This window comes from Typopeltis vanoorti, chromosome 5 (genome assembly GCF_054136105.1).
Source record: "Typopeltis vanoorti isolate ZY-2024b chromosome 5, IOZ_Tvanoo_1.0, whole genome shotgun sequence".
NCBI classification, from domain to species: Eukaryota; Metazoa; Arthropoda; class Arachnida; order Uropygi; family Thelyphonidae; genus Typopeltis; species Typopeltis vanoorti.
The window spans coordinates 44,615,702-44,634,124 of NC_143553.1; the positions used below are offsets into that span (position 1 = coordinate 44,615,702).

General features: G+C 35.6%; 1 protein-coding gene across 1 annotated transcript in view; it reads left to right on the forward strand.

The window, feature by feature from the left end:
* Window positions 1-18,423, forward strand: part of LOC150106349 (protein slit-like) — a 427,776-nt gene that overhangs the window by 128,397 nt on the left and 280,956 nt on the right. Inside the window, exon 4 of the mRNA XM_090392392.1 lies at window positions 9,610-9,681. Within this exon, the coding sequence (XP_090248518.1) occupies window positions 9,610-9,681 (72 nt within the window). The remainder of the gene's footprint in view (window positions 1-9,609; window positions 9,682-18,423) is intronic.

Below are 18,423 nucleotides of genomic sequence, written 5' to 3' on the forward strand. Positions count from 1 at the left end.
ATAGAACCTGTTGAGTCAATAGTCATTTAATTTCAAAGTTTTGGCTTGTGCTGTTCAGAAGCAATATCTTGTTAAATGCAATTATGTGTTTCACGCTTTTTGTTTTATTTGCTCTATGAAATCATGTACAAATACTTCATCTGCTGTGCATCAAGGCTTTGCTCTAAACAGGGAAATATCGCATTATTATTTGAATGTTTTCAGAAATGGTGTGCACGCTGAAATCGCAGTATCGATTGGTAAAGAAGTTACTCTGAAGAGAAAGGCATAGAATAATAGTAAAATGGCATCATATCAGAGATAGAGGGAGATAGACAAATATACACTACTAAAATTATTTAACGATGCAGTGCTTTGTTACTAATGTACACACACTTATCGCATTTTGTAAAATGTGCACTATATTAAGAGTTCCAAAATGGCCGTCTGCTTCCAAACCAACAGATTTTTTTCCACTAAACAATTGAAAATTTCAGCCAACTGAATTTATGCATAATTATTACTAATTAATAGTAAATTATAAGTTTATAGTTTTGACTTTATAAATTTAACTTTGACTTTTGACATTTAAAAAAACAAAGTAGTGCATCGTTGCATATTGTGAAATAGCCTCATTTTTGAAACGCTTTCTTTTTCATTGTTTAGTCCAGTTGTGTGTGGCAATAACTTACATTTCCTTCCCCTGCTCTCTCTCTCACACACACACGATTCAGTTCAACGAACTATTGCGAGATATGCGATTAGCTTCAAGGACATAGTGTGTGATTTTCATTTAATTTGCATAATAATTATATCGTATCCGCAGAACTTTGATAACAATAAAGGGAAACGTGTGTTCATCATGTTCAGATAGATTTGTCAATTTTAAACTACAGAGGAATGGTAAACTAGTTCCGTTACATGGCTGTAACGGAACTAGTTTACTTCCGTTACAGCCATGAAGACAACTAAACTGGCGAATTTTGGGCTATATTGTACTGCAATAAATAGCATCTTAGTGTTGCTATCCTATTAACACTCTTAACTGCGGCGCAAATGGTACGTGTACTTGACAATTCACAGAAAGAGTGAAAAGTTATTTTTATTTTCCCGTGAAACTAAATCCGTAAACAGCAGACGAAAGAAGACGCTGAAAATTGAGGTCGAGTTTGTGACAGGGGATGTGCTGACGTATTAGGTAACCCATCCACAAAAGTCCGACAGCGCGAGCTGCAAGAAATTCAGACACATTTGACAGATAGCGGAAACAGTTTACGAATTACCTGCCCCGGAGGTCCAAGAACCCCTTCTTTATTTTTAGATTTAGGCTAATTTCCCGGGTCTGTCGTCGCCTGGTGCGTTTATAAGATGAAGTGAATCAGTGGGCGAGAATAAATATTTTGCCACGTTCATCTATTTGCACGTGGGTGGGACAGTCCATGATTGCCTACCGTCTTAAGAAAAAACTAAATTTAGATAAAAAGAAGATACTCAATTAAGGAAAGTAGCCAAATGTACAGAACAGCAAACTATGAATGCAATGAGTCACAAGGAAAAAAAGAGAATCTGAAAAAAAAATGCATTCAAATAAAGATTTACAGGATTCGGATTTCGTATTCTAATTATTGAGATGAACAGTTAAGTGGATCAAAATGGTGAATGACTCATACGGGAATTTGCTCTTAGCTACTGACTTTTATACAGAAAAACAGCTCATTAAGATTTCCTTAATACGTCCAGATTTTTCTTTCCTTTCTTTATTTTTAGTTATTTTTTGTATCGCGCATGTGTTAAGAACAAAAAATTGCTAAACGTGCTGCAGTCAAATAAGGACTTAATTTGAAATTTATTTTGTTGTTAATTGTGCTTGAACAAGAGAACTTTACGTAAGTGAAAATAATGTTTTAAAATTCTGTTTTTTATTAATCTTATGAAATGAATTTTTTCATTTCGTTTTTTTTTGCATGTGCCTTTTATTTGGCATTCACTATTGTTTCGTCTACATTAGTACAGAAAATTTTTAGGTACTGTAAGCTAACAATATTAATGGATATCGAAATAAAATACAGGAGATACTTGTAGCGACACCTATGAGAAAATACGAAGAATATCGAAATGAAATATATTAGAGACTTAATTTGTTATTGTGGCTGTTGGTAGTGACACCTATGGGAAAATACGAAGATACATAAATTTGTCAGACATCTCAGTTTATTCAGGTAACTGGTAAGTAAACGGGCTTTGACAATAGAAATGTTTATTAGTGCTTGGAATTATTTTCCCATAAGGAAAATTAAGTACTCAATAAAATACAAAACACCTTTTATGAATTATTCAAAAATTCAAACCCACTTCGCAACTTATGAGCCATCCTGTAGAATAATATTAAAAATATTATTAAAATTTATAGAATAATATTAAAAATTAAACTTACGGTTTTATAACTAATGACATCATACAGATATTACCCATATACCGTTGATTAGAATGCCATTTCTTTTTCCAACGGACGTCTTCATTTATTCGTTACGCATTGAAGTCCTTCAGTAAATGACGCTAACCTTTTCTTTTTCCTCCAGGTCTATTCTAAAAAGAGAGAAAAAAATGAATAAAAAACCCTGCGCGCCTAAAGGAAATGGAGTATGAGAGGGAGTGAAAGCTTCCCCCACAAATAGAGGGAGGGGGATGAATAGGGATATCTTAATTTAAGCGGATCGGGAACAAATTCGTTTTGTACAGGCGTCTGTTACAGTTGCCCCCCACAATAGGCGAGATCGCTCTAACATGGCGGAGAGTGTCATCCAACTCAGCAGGAAACTTCGACCCCCGTGCTTCATGAATCGGCCCTCTCTCTCGTTCATCTAAGCCTACGAGGTAAAAGATCGAACGCATCACAAGCGACGCTATTCCAATGTGAAAATGGTGAAGCATACGCACCAGTGAAGTTCGTGTATATTAGGGATGGGAGGTTAAAATTCTGGGGGGGGGGGTAACAGTTGGGGAGGCGAAGACGTCTGTCTCGACCAGCTGGGTGGTTATTTAAATCCTCCAACTTTCGGCTGAGAGCAGCCTGAAAGGGCGCCTAGCTTAGTGTCAAGCTTGTCACTGGGGGATATCCATACAAGGGGTTTTACGACACTCGCGCCTTAAGCTTCTCCATTAACCATCTACCAACGATCATTTATCTTAATCCTTGTCCGTGTTGAATGCACAACTGCAAGTCGCTATTAAAATGCCGTAAGTTTGTCCCGTTACGATTCATCCAATTGCCCCCCCCCTCCCCTTCCGCTTTTCAGCGTGGGTCTGTGGCTGTGTCACGTTATTGTTCACTTTTCCGCCTAGTTAAACGATGGGCTCATGAAAAAAAAATAATAAAAAGAGAGAGAAAAAAAAAACCACTCAAGGAATATTTCAGGGATGGGCATTGTGCAGGGGGGGGGGGATCATTACATACTCGTTTGATTCTATAAGGTGTGAGTCAACGTTAATATCTACAAGCATAGATTCTCTCTGTCTGGAAAGAAAATTATATTTTCTTTACATCAGAATTATAAGATTGTATTTAATTTTCTACGCCACTAACAATAGTGCACCGTCTGAGTGTATTTACTTCTCAGCTTGACAAATCCAGATTAAGAAATAGAAGCATAATTGCCATCATCATCATAGTCTTGGTTAATTGGGGTAAAATTTCAAGTGTTAAAAAATCTCTCTTTACACACACACACACACACACACACACACACAGAGAGAGAGAGTTGCTTTTTCAATTGCGTGAATATAATTGGCTGCAGTAATGCTAATAAGTAGACATTCGATTATCCAAGGATCTCTTGTTCATCACATAAATCTATTTTTCATTCTGTTTTGCTTAAATAATTTGTGGCCTTGAAATAAATTTCGAATCATTTTATATAAAATTAAAATTTATATATTAATTTTATTATGATTTAAAGTTTATATTATTTAAATTTTTTAAATAACATTAATAAGTCCAAGTCTTAGTAGAAATAGCTTGCGTACAGACTGATAATATGAACCTAACACGTGAGTATTTTATGAAATGTGTACCTGAAACAAGTCATTATCTCCTAAAACAGGTCTTTTTGGCATTCTCTTCGTTTCCCTAATTTTTTGTTTAGAAAAACTTCGGAGCATCTGACGTCTGTATGAATTCCTATCAGAGGAGCAAAGCATTCACAGAATAACTTCTTTAATTGCCTGTGGAATAGCGAACTTGCCAACTCATTTTAATGTTGACGAGTTGATTATTTTAATGCCTATTTCAGTGCAATTATTCTTTCATACAGTGTCTACATCGGCTAATTTTAGTGCAGTCTTAATCGAACATTTAATTACATTTAATGTATTTTTGATTTATTTGTTGTCTTTATTTTGTATTCGTCTCTCTTGATTCACTTGGTGAAAAAATTGCGATTATTGGTGTCTTCCGTGCTATTATTTTTCCCCTGTGGATTAATTGCAACGATGAATGAAGGACGTAAATCAACCAATCACTGCTGAACATCAACAAGACTATTCAAATAGACGCTCATAGACTATCCCAGGTCAGGGAGTGGGTTTACAGCATCATTTAAATATTCCACCTGAAACTTTCCCTAAAATTTTCACGATGAATCAGAATTGTTCGGAGAAAGGAGGTGTTGATGGTAGGATGAGATTATGATGTTACTTTAGCAGTTCCTCATCTAAGAGATAATTGGCTCTCCAGATGACTCCCGAAAATGAGGTTTTATATCCATTTGTGAAAAGTCCGCATGGCACTGAAGTAAAAGATAAAAGGGTTCTGTTTGCATCCGCCAAGACCGAAATTCCAAAACTCCTGTGCAAGAACGTGTATTAGCTTCGTAATGACTGTGGGTGGGCAGCGTGCTAGGGGAAGTACGGAGAATAATGCGGCAAGACTAGTTGTCATTATTGATGATAGAGAGTTCCCATCATACTTAATACGTTAAATGTCTTTAAGAAGTTCATTTATCATTGAATGCGAAGGAACAGTTGATGGCAGGTATGACCCTACGTGAGCACGGCTACGATAAGATGAAGAACTGCGGAATGAAAATTCTGATGGACTGGCGAAGTACGTAAGAAGCCACTTAAGAATGAAACATCTGTTTTAGACCTGTCGTTATTCTTGCTGATTACGAAGATGCAGGCCGATGTGAGTTTAACGACCGAATTTTAACACTAATTCCGTAGGTTATAGTTGAGAATGCCTTGAGGTAAAATGCTGCAACGAAATACTCCTGCATCGTGCAATTTAAAATCCTTGCTTAAAAAAAAAAGTGGAACCCCTTTTTACATTTTTGCTCTCTTTACTTTATAGTTATTAAAAATAGGTTTCAGCGTTGATGATGATAAAAACGAAATTTTAAATATGTGATTATAATATATAAATTTCTATAACCAGCAAGCAAGTGAAAGTATTCATTTGTGTGTTCAAGGGGGGGGGTACCAAGTCCCTATTTTATGATCATATTTTCGTAACATAGTCGGAAAAATGATAATAGGTTGCAAAACCTGGGTTCTAATCCCGTGTAGATGTGAGAAATGTTTTAAGAACTTACCAAAGATGTGTGTCAAAGAAAAACATTTCAGAGAAAGCAATAGCATTTCTTAGATGAAACTGATGTAATAAACTCGGCGAGAGGAAACCTGTAAAATAAGGACACGATGAAGCCGACTTTACAGCTCGGACTTAAACCTTAATGATCTCTCATAAGTTTAACTAACCTTGTTCACTAGAATACTTGACGCTTTAAGGAAACTTAAAATACACTAAGCAGTTAAAACAGAATCGGAGTTAATAATCGACTGATGCTGATAGCACATGTTTTACTGAAATATCAGGTAGATAAAGTCACAAGCATACTGTCTCCTGACAGATAAACTGTTAGATTCTCTCCTAATACTATCAAGAACGAACTCCTTTGTAAGCTCTTAATAAATTGAAGAATATGATGAAAACGAACCTTCTCAGATTGTAATTATTCAACATGCTTTAAGCCCTTTTGAGATTTAAACCATTTATTATGCAGTTTCTCTGAAACTCTTGTAGTTTCTCCATTCGGCTTTGAAATAATATTGGATTCAATATCCACTTAATTTGAATAACATTTATTATGCTGTTTTACAATATATCAGTTGCAACGTGTGGAGGGGTGTTCAGATTCCTCGTTTAAATTGGTGTTTTTTGAGCTTGCTTCGTCCGCGACTCACTTGTAAACTAAGTTTAAAATTATCTGTTCATATTTCTCCTTCTACTGAATTGTGCAGCGTATTGAGAGCGTGGATCAATGACGGCTCTACATCAGTTAACTACCAAAACACAGTCCTGCCTCATTTGCCATAAAGATTTCCCTTAACTTCATAATACTCCAACTTCCACACACCATCAGATTTCTCTCCGTGCCGTAACTTGTATATTTATCCTTTGCTGGCACAAACGCACTTCACATCCATTGTCTCCTCCATTTCCAAAATCCATAGTGTCCTTTCAGATACTCTTTGCATTAACAACCTGAAGATCTGCTACACTATATAAATTCCAAATAATTAATCACGTTATCCCTCCAAAGAGAACAGTCCTATTAATTTATGTTTCTCTCTCTCTCTCTGGCACAAAAGACCCATTCTAATCACCTCACAGACATCGTTTTTGCATCATAATGGAGGAATAATTGTCATCATTCTCTCACTTTCGTAGATGCATATAAAGAACAAGTGCGGGACATCATCCATTGGACTGTTCAACTTTATATACGAACCAGCTTCTCCCCATCCTCTTTCATTCCATTCGTTCTTTGAAACAGCTTTCCTCCAACTGTTTTTCCAAGGATTACCACATCTCTTCAGGAAAGAGTCCTTGCACGCAGATGGTGGATATTGAAAACAACACAATCAAAAGATTGACTGTGCTCTTTGATTTGGAAAGACTTCTGTCTGAATCTGGTATAGGAGGCGAGAAAATTAAGTTTTCATCTGAAGATGAATATTCCAGTGTCACAAATAGCTAACACAGTTTCAACTGCCAGATACATTCGCCTCATGGTTCTGTGCGTATAATTACACAACTGCTTAAGATGCTTTTTTTGAATATCACGCTATAGATATAAAAGTAAATAAGTTTTTGCGCTTAAAATATCCAGATAATTAATTCCTGCGTTTTTAATATTTTTTGAAATCTTAATATCATTTATAGTTGATTTCATTCTGTATGGTGTGATTGTATTTTTTTAATCTTTTTTCTTTTCAATTAAAGCAAGGCTATAAGATTTTAAAATGTCAAGCTATGTTTATAATATAAACTTTTTAATTCTTTCGCCTTCCATAAGTACTGTGGCATCATTTGAACCAAACAATCATTTCAAACCATTACCAAGCTTTATGTAATGTTTATTTTACGCTACATTTGATAAAATTGTACTTTCTACTTTAATTGCTAAAAGTATGCTGAACTAAATGTTTCTCTTATACAGCTGGCATAGCTTACCATTAGTTTTTAAACGCTGAGTCACTTTTCCGACAATGGAATTTGATCTGAGATATTTATCCTATAACATTTTTTCTATGCTTAAGCTTTTACGAAAATATCAGTCTGATTTTAAAGCAATCTGTTCGTTTATAATCGGTCGGTTGTTTTATAAAGAGAGGTGGCTGCCTTTAAAAAGAATAGTCACGAAGTCAAATCCTGATCTTGCCTTAAAATAGTGGAAATGATTCGAATCGAACTAATGAGATGTTTGACAGACATCCTGTCTGAATGTTCGATCCTTTATCGGAGCATCAGTAGCTGCAACAAACAGGACAACGATGCTCCAGCTAATCTCGGAGTTCATCCGAACACGCAACAGTAGCGCTAGTAAGAGTGATCTTAGACGGAAGAAGAAGCCAGCAGGTGAAAGCCAATGCAGCGGAAAGAACCCGTTTTCCCGAACGGAGATCACAGGAGCGTTAAGGGAAGGAGAAAAAGAAGAAAAAAAAATCTTCCACCACGACGTTTAACGGGGATGCCACTCGGTATTCCGAAACGTGATGTTTTCACGTTTAGTTTCCGTAGTTAAATGGGGTATGAGGTTGTGTCTAGTCAGGCGTAAGACACGTGCGCTGTGGCTCCCATTTTATATCGAGACCTACTGTATGGTTTTGGAACAAAACAAGAAAAAAAAAAAGAAATCGATGCCTGGTGGGTGGTGCTGAAACGGTGGGCGAACATTCTTGAGATAACTGCACAGATGGCTGGCTGAAGGGCGAACTACAGCAGTTAATGAAATTGGGGCTGCCTCTTGGCACGCTGTTACTCGCCATCGTGATTACTTCGCATCTCTGACGATCGAGTCGCTATCCACAGTCCGTAAATGACGTATGGAGGATGTTGCGGGACAAACTGTTGAGCAGCAGCGCTTCGCCATACGGCCGCCGTGTGGTGGAGCAACCGTCGATTTCTCTCGCCTTGAATTTAAGGGATGATGGAGGGGAAAGTGGAGATCGTGAATATCTCCTAGTCTGAGATGGATGAGGAGTTGTGACAGTTATTTAACGCCCCTCTGTCAGCAGCCAAACCCAAGTAACAACACCGAGAAATAAATCTTCACTTGTGGCCAAACGTAACACCGGCGACATAAAATATATTGCGTCTAGTGAACCAAGATGTCCAGAGGGGTTACTCGACTCTTGGAAACTGGAAGAGAGTTCGTTGCATGCGGATGGTGGATGTCGTTAATTCATCATTATTAAGACGCATTTCCAAGATATAAAACGAGAGCACTTAAGCTGCACTATTGTAAAGAAAGCTTCAGTCCTTTTTTATGTAGCTGTATTTTGATCTTACGTATCTTCAACTATACACGCATATTTTCATCTTTTCCTAAACTCACCCGTTTTTAAATATGTTTCGCAGATTCCACTTATTCGATTCCTTTCGTCCGTCTGCCTCTCTCATGTTTTTCCCCCCCACTAATTGAACAGAGTTTATTGAAATTCAATATTCGGATTTCTTACTGAAGTTTGCAACTATAATTTCGGTTTGTGGCCAATTTTAACGACAAAATAAGGCACAACGTAATGAAGATGTTAAAGAACTCTTCTCTATACAGTTTAATAAAATTTCGTATTTGGGGACTTCTGCTCTAGAGTTAATTCATATTTCAATTTCGGTTTCATTTGGACCACTTTTGTTAAAACAGAATAAAGTAAAATTATAAAATTTTATAAAAATATAAAATATTTTTCAATATTTTATTATGAAAATAATGCTCTACAGTTCATATGACAAAATGGCTTTAGGCTCTGTGTTGTTAATCAAGAATGTCAAGTACAATTACGAATGTACTGCTTTATAATTGTCAATGAATCATTTCTATGTGCGCTATTGAAACAGTATCTGTTTTGATTCTTACTACCAAAGTACTGTTCTAATTATTCTGAAGTATTTATTACATTTCTCCCTGGCGTTGTTCGTAGGCTCCTTCCCCTTTCTTTATTCAAGTTTGGAAAAAGAAAATAAAAGTATTCCTGTAGTTATTATCGTATTAACACATGCAAATCTCTTTCCTGTAAAAAAATAAACAAATTTTCAGTTTTTTTTAATTAATTTATTTTTTTAAATAGGCGTTTGAACAACAACCATCTAAGGACACTACCAGACATGGTGTTTTCCAGTATGCCGAATCTACATCGGCTGTAAGTACTAATTTTCTTAAAGCATGACGCATAAGCAGTTTAGACAGGTTTTAATCAATATGTTGTGTGTGTTTCAAGAATTACTGTGAACATGAAACACTTGTTTGCTGATATATAAGAAATGTTCTGCATATAACAATAGTTGGGTATTCTTTTTATTTTTTTTTTAACTGTTTACCTACAGTTTCTTCATGCACATAAAGTTAAGATCAAAACAACTGAGATACAGTTTCACGAATATGATAATTTTAGGAGTTAATTTTCTTTTAGCTTCAGTCTACCTTTTAAGTAATATTTTTTCTAACTGAAAGCTGCTTTGCAACACTGTCGGTCGCATTGCCTTTCGTTGCTTAAACTGGATACTACACTTATATGAGCCCCGCGAATTTATTGTTGGTTTTTGTTTATTAAATGACTTTTCGTATTTTACTACTGTCAGTAGGACTAACAACTATAATTTATAAATAACCAAAAAAAGGCTTAATATTGGTGATTCAGTTGTTAATATGGGTATTTCTCATCTAACACATTCTAACGTTTGTACTAATTAATACATACATTAGTATAAAACGATTGGTATTGTTGTAAAAAAAAAAAAAAAAAAGCGCCTGTTTACATTATGACTTGTGATTTCATTTATTCCCCCCCCCCTACAAACTTTCCACTTTTCCACATCCAAACTTTGGTTTATTCCACTCCCCGTGAGGAATTAAATTGCATGCGATACTCTCTTCCCGTTCTCAGTGATGTCCATTCAGTTTTTATTTTTTTTCGAATTTGCTTCTTCTTTAAATTCTATCTATTTTTTCAATTTTCCGAATCAATTTTACATATATTAAGCATTTTAATTGATATTCTACTTCCCTTAATATTTTGTCTTTTTTGTCCATTTTTTCCAGTTTATTTTTACTTTTTACTTCATCGCTATGAAATTTTTATTTAAATTAAGAAATATTTTATATTTGTTTTGTCAATATGTCTTTGGTATTGCAAAAATATTATTTTTTTTGTTTCACAGGGTTTATATGATTGCTATCAATTCTCCCTACTAAAACATTTCTTTAGAACATCTTTCTATCTTCCTTTTTATTACAGACATTTTAATATCGCTTTCATTGAAGCTTGAAGTCGTAAAAGCGAGGTTTATGACGTGTATGTATGCGTGTATGTCGTGATTGTTTATTCATGTGTTTGTGTTTCATTCCCTCCTATTTCTATTAGGTGGAGCTTGTTATTCCCGATTTCTGCATTAATTCAACATTTAAATGACAGACATTTGCTACAATTGAACGATCTAGGTTTTGAATTCCATCCTGTAGGATACACAATTTACAATATTTAAGCAAAATGCCTGCTACTCTTAAGTATTCTCGGTGTGAGAATACAAAAGTGAAAGAGTAGGAACTAAGAATTTCTCAAAAAAAAAAAAAAGTCGATGAGTGTATTCCTAGGTCTTTAACAACAACTGCTTCAACAGAAACTGTCAAGTCAGGGAGATCCATTTCTATCCTCTCATATTTTTGTTCATGAACACTTTCTTCCAACTCAAGTTTCTTTTTTTTTATTTTTTTCAAAATCTTCTCCTATCTGGTCTGTCCGCCTTTTCTGTGATCTTCTTGGTCCTTTCTACTTTTCATCTCATACATTCTTCTTGGTATTCTTTCTCAGGAAAATATTCCTGAGAAAGAATCAATTTTTTGTCAACATAATCGTTAAAACTTTCATTTTTGTTGTATTTCTACTCGTTATGTCTTTTTGGTGTAGCTCAGCTGCATAAAGATGATCCCACTGAAGTGGGAGCTTCAGTGGGATCTCACCTATCTCAAACTTAAATTACGTATACTGTTACAAAAAACTTTGGCCTTGAAATTCTTCTTCATATCTCTTGATTTAAACTTCCGTCAGTAGAAATCACGCTTCCTAAATATTTGAAGTTTTCATTACTCTAAAAGAGTTTCCCATTGAGTCTAACGCCATAAATGTTTAAATTTCCATTACGATTTAAAACCATGTTCTCACTCTTCGTACTATTAATATGTAATCCACAGTTCTGTGTCACACTATTCCATTTATTCAGTTTCTTCTGCAGCCCTTCTTCTGAACGTGCCAAATCACCACATCTATTTTCAAACACAGCTAGCTATTCATCATCACAATGAGTGATTTGATTATATCAAAGTAATTGATCTTCATTTCTTTTCCAATTTTCTCAATCTTTTTCCCGTTGGGCCCAGTCAAAAGCTTTTTACAAATCAAGAAAAAACACAAGTAAGCTTCTTTCAAATTCCCGGTCTCTTTTCATTTCCCTTGCAGCAAAAATCAAATCAACAGTTGATCTCCGTTTTCTAAAGACAAACTACTCGTCTCTTAGCCCTTCCTCTGTTTCATCTTTCCTTATTATTATTATCATTAATCTTTGTACAATAACGCAATAAAGTTATTCCCGTATAGTTACTGCATCCCCTTCTCGAATTTCTTTCATTATTGGAACCATAGCCTCTTTGGTCCGATCATCAGGTATTTCCTTCTTTCTACAGATCAATCTAAAATGTCACATAACCATTTCAATCATGACCTACCAGAAGCTCTGATCAATTCAAAAGCCAAATCATTATACCACGGAATTTTTCCATCCGTCATCTTTCTTAATGCTTCCACTTCTGCCAGACTTATTTCCCTCTTATCTCTATATTTATCCCAATTTATTTTTCAGAGGCTTCCCTTCATTTTTAAGAGATTTCTAAAATAATGTTGCCACGTCATCCTAATTTTCTGTCACAAGATTTCCTTTTCTATTCATTAAAAATCCTGGTTCCTTGTTATTTCTTCTATTCTTCATTTATCTATCTATCTATATATATATATTTCTTTGTTCCCACCAGTATCTTCCAACTTATGTGTAAATGCAGCCTAACTTTTTATCTTTTCCCTTTGAATTATTATTTTTTGGATTTCCCTTTCTCTAGTTTTAAATAATGCTTTCATCATTTGATGTAGTCTTGACCAACTTCCAAAAAAAGGTTTATTTATTTTTTTTACTTAACTGCTTCTTTAGCTCTCATTCTGCCAATGTGTGTTGTTTCCCTTCTCTGCTTCTACTTCTCTCTCTCTCACTTCTTTTGCTGTTCCTTCCATTAGAAAAAGTTCTCGTTTCTTTTCTACATCGTCCGCAACCAGCTCATGAGCCCTGAGAATCTGATCTGAGATTCCAATTCTTTCTTTACTTCAGTCTGTTTTTTAAACATCCACAACTTCAGCTTTCTTCGTTTTTTACGTTTATGTTCCGCGCACATCTTAAAGAAGGCTATAAGAACCCTACGATCATCATCTAAAGCAACAGATGTCAAAACTTTGTTTCCATAACTTCCATCCTTTACCAAGAATGAAATAATCTGTTATCGATTTTTGCTCTGATGAGCAGAAATCCCAACTCTACTTTGCGATGATGTGGCTTTGTCTTTTCTGAAATCAGCTGGGTCCAATTTTGAGATAATTTTAGATTCACAATTCTAACCCTTTATGCTTCTTCATTTCTTTAATCAAAAGCAAATGCTTCCAAAATTTTTCTGCTCCTGTTCCGTCTTCTTCAAAATCTGTTTATTAAGATTTCCTGAGATTATCACATTCTCATTTTGAATAATATCCTCCAAAGGCTTCTCAAATAATGTCTTCCTCATATCTAAATCTTGCTGTGGTATATATACCTCGGTAGATGAAATTTGTTTATCAATACGTTACAAATACAAGCCTTATTATTTCCTCACACTATATAATTCTTCCATTTATTTCTTTCCATTTTTAATTGGCCATAAACCAAAGAATCTCAACAATCTCTTCTTAAATTCCATTCTTTCCTCGTTTTTTTCCTTATTTTGTTTCTCTCAAACTCAATTTCTTCTCCATCATTATACTCACTAACTCTTCATCTTTACTGAAATAAATCCACTTCCCGCTTGCTGGGCCTATCCCTGACTCACCAGAGCTGCGTTAGCCGGAATTTTAGGGGTTCCTAATCGCCAACATCAGACATCCGCTACTAATTCCACTATCGTCTCACACGTATCGTTTCTGCTCGGAGGATTTACAAAATAAAAATTACTATGGTCATTCACAACTTCTTTTTGCCTATTTGAGTGCCTATTGTATTAATCATTTTAACACAGCTTCCCTAATTGATACAATTTGTAAGGCAAAAAGCGCATCTCTCAGCAATGGAAAATCAGTATATTACAGAGGGTACTGGATGAAGAAATAAAAAGAATAAAACCGAATGAACGAGCAAAAATATTGAATGTTGATTAGTCGCGAGTGTCATTAAGATGAAAATCGGAAGTGATAGAATACCCAATTTCATGTTAGCTTTACTTGTAAATCAACAATCCATGTGGGAATGGAATTTATTACCCCCCCCTCTACATTAGGGAATGAATTAAATACATAACAGCAAAAACGATTAAAATGATTTTTAATGAAAGTAAAGTGGTGCTGTAGTTACAACCAAAAAATATTATTGTAATTAATGTGGACTCTCTTACACACTCTCCTAAAAAAAAAAAAAACTTCTCAATCTGAATTTGCGATCGGCTTTTGCTGTACTGTTTATCATAAAAGAAAAATTCTGCACTGTGACTTCATTGAACAAAATGTGAAAAATTAATTCTTATTTTTGTCCATTCAAACTAAAGCAGAAAAAAACAAGGTGGGTAACGAAAATATCCCCCCCCTCTTAAATGAGTTCCTGTCATTTATCAACTATAATTACGAAACACTGAAGATTAAGTTTACAAAAAACTGCGTTTCTCGGGTTCTTGACAATAGAAACTTTAGAGACCAGGTTTCCCGTCTGAAACAGTTCTTAGAGAATTCTTTTTCTCGCTTCGTTTCTCAAATTCCAGACAGAATATCTAAGGCAGACTTTTTCTTTCATTATACTAAACATAATTACGGGGCATTTGTTAATGCCGCACAAGATGTTTGAATTAAGAATGCCTGTTGATACGAACTTAATATGAAATATAAATAATCGAATTTAAATAATACAATTTGAGAATTTACAGAAAATAAATGCTCTGAAGTTGAATTCGAGAAGTACGCTGAAATAAATGGGACCTTTTATTAGGATTTTAAGGAAGCTCTTTTCAAAGGCTTAGTAATATGTGTGATGTAATGTGTGTGATGTGCGAGTCTGTGAAAGACTATTTGAGTCCGTTCACCGACTATACCAACTGCACTTGGCATTTTAAAGTCGATCCCCGTTTTTTTAATCACGTAATGAGTGTTATCTAGCACGTATTCGAAATGCGGTCAACCTCGCTAATGGTCTGAAATTAAGACGGACTACCTACCAATTGCCAAGAAAAAATCTTCTGAAGGAAGCTGTCCACACTCTTTCGGTAATGAAATGGCACAAGAGGCTTTATTTGTTTAACAATAAAGCTTTTAAAATAACAAAAATATTCATAGTAACCGACTTTTATTTTAAATGGAAAAGACACACCTACATAGCAAACTTCTTATTCAAAGTAAGGAACACATTTTTGTGTATCCCTCTGTCTAACCAGCAAGCTGTAGATCAGAATCTCGCTGCGGGCATGGATGTTTAAAAAAAAAAAAAACTTTAGGTGATAAATGATTTTCATTACCCGGTGTGAACCCACCACCCTCGAAATAAATGAAAGCTTTACAGCCATTCGTGGGATTCACATAAACATGTGCTCTTGGATATTGTTATGTGAGATTTTACTGTTAAGATTCAAGACAGAAAATTGAAGCTGGTATTAAGTAACATGCTTTCAAATACAGATTGGTATCGGAAGTGGGCCAAATACGTTGCAAGTGCGCTTTTCTTGATGTGAATTAATATTGGAACAAATGCATGAGCACAGATATCAGTTTGTTCCTCCCTCTCCCCCTTTTTACATACGGGTTCTGTTCTTCCAGTGGTAACTGCAGCATCATTTGAAAGCATTTGAAAATAAGAGGAGAAATAAAGTCCAATAAGACTGCGTCTGATTCTTAATTTCTGCTTTTGATGTTTTATCGAAACTCCTTCGTCGTATACCGATTCTTTTTGGAGAGCGCGTCGGCACATTACCAGATTATTATCTTTACTTTACAGCGAGTGTGGGCACTTGCGTGTATATTGAACACGGAGTGCATTCTACAAGCTGCAATTGACAGGTGAAATGAAAATTGGATTATTTATGCCGTGCATATTAAAGTAAGCTGAAGAAATAACAGAAAAGACCCTCTTAGATGATACTTTGCATTAAGGAATTGTAAAAATGCACCCTCGACAAAATCCGAAATCCATTTGATAATTTAAAAGGGTAGCAGAATGCCGCTGACCGCTGTTAGAGAATTAATACCGTGATGAATTGCAGCTGGAAATAATGGATTTCCACGTAACTTATATGGAACTGCACGCTCACGAATAGGTAGAAGAAACAGACTCCAATTTTTTTTTTTTTGGGGGGGGGATATTTCACTGCACTCCTTATAGATCATTTAATTCTTAGAGACAACCATCTGCTTATGCAATACAATTTTCCCATAATAGCGAGGATGACGGGATATTTGTAAGTGTTTTTTTTTATATGGTCTTCGAAGCATGCTTGCACAATGAGCCTTGACACCGAGCGTCAGAACTCTTCTTGCTGGAAGAGCCCGGACGCTTCAGATCCATCGGGTGACATTGTCGCCAATACCTGATCCGAAACAATCCACAGATAACAATTATGTGATAAAGATTGTTCAATGGGAATGAGACGATCCAGTTTGTGCCCATGAAAATAAACTCCCTTCTGGATATTGCTACCAACGGTTTAGTCATCAGGTTGGCCGGAAACAGACTGAGTGGTCAGTGTTTTGGCTCATGAGTGTAGAATATACTGGCTTCATAACCTTGTGGAATGTTAATATCAAACTCGCACAGAAATCGTTGCATAACCTACAGTACATCAGTGCCGTTTGTGGGCAAGAGCGTAAGAAGAAAGAAGCAATCTATTGAACATGATTCTTGAACAGGTGACGGCCAGTCTTTGTGGAAGACAGTGTGGGAGGCTTTCCCAAAGAATACTGGAAGATGGAATGAAAGAGGAAGAATAGAAGAATTTAGTTGAATGGGTGTTTTTATAGTATTGAAAGAAAATGAACGATTGTAGCCATTTCAGAAAAACATCTTCGTGGCATAGAAGCAGAATGTTTGTGAAAGAGGAGTCACGACTAATCGGATTTCCTTCTTGTGATAGCATCAAATATTCTTAGTTTTTAGGTTCGCATCCAACTATGTAAAAAAAAATATATATATAATCCATGTTGGATGGATTTGGAATTTATGCACTGTTAGCGGTTGTACAGGCGATGCACTTTTTTCCGGATCAAGACAAAGTGTAAGAGATGAGACTATTTTGGTGGCATTCACAAAGTAGAGATCGCAGATCGGAATTCAAGATATTGGTTATGGAAGATTTTGCTGCTTTGAATAATTGCGAAATACAAGATTTAGTGAATTAAGAAGGGAAATGGAGTGTACTGTAATAGCAAAACTAGGAATGGATTTTGAGGTGCAGGAAGAAGAGTACAGATCCCTGGAGTTCTCCAGCATTGGGGAAATCTTAGAGAAAACCATCACCACGACACATAATGAAATGCTAGAAGGGAGGTCGATTGCTTTGTTCGTGATTTCAATCAATACAATACTCCTTTTAAGAATAACTTACTGATTGCAGAGCTAATGAAGAACATAATGTAATTTTATGTATTCGGAATTAGTTGAAAAATACATTAACTTAATGGCCTCAGTTGAATCTTACATATCGAACACTTAAGTGGATAAACCCATTTTCGCTTTCTTTACCAAAGGTAGCGAAATGTGCCTTGTAACCAGAAGGGTGTCAAATAAGGCAGCTAAATGAGGAATACTGTTTAAGACGCTAGAAAATCATGATAAATGATCATTTAGAATTACACATTTAAGAATACTACTACATTTTCCCGAATATTAATCTTGTCACGTATATAGTGGTACTCCGTGTGTGTTTTCGCATTACCCATTCACCTGTTCATTGGACATCATGCTGTATGGTCACTAAGATGCTCGGTGATGTGCCACACCAGTCTTCACCATGTGGTCATCATGTATGCTTTTCTGGAGGCTTCAATTCTCTGAAGATCAGTCACACCATCCATCCATCTCATTGATAGTTTACCCTTTCCTCTTTTCCAGGAACTTTATTTTCTATTACTGTTTTGGGAAGTCCTCCTTCCACCATTAGATGTGCGCAAAGTATTTCAACTTTCTTCTGCCAATATTCTTAAGGAGCCTTAAAGTTCTACCTGCCCTTTCTAGCGCGATATCCTTCTGTAATACCGCCACATCTCAAAAGCAGCTATCCTTTACCAATCAGACTTCTTTAGGTTCCAGTTCTGGCATCCATAAGTCTCTGTTGGAAAAACAGCTGCATCCAAAATTCTCAACTTTGTTCCCGTGGAGATAGATCCATTCTTTCGGATTTTAGAACAAGTTTCTGGTTGTTGTTTTAGCCATTCTACTTCTGAACAGCAATTCTCTACATTAATTAATGGATCCCAGGTACTCGAACTTGCTAACTTCTTCAGTTCCTTCTCCATTAAGGTACACTAGTTTCTCAGGAGTTTCCCTGTCTGTATTTCCTTTGGAAATCATAATCTTTGCTTCATAGGATTGAGCTGAAGTCATCTGTTCTTATTGGTCTCATTAAC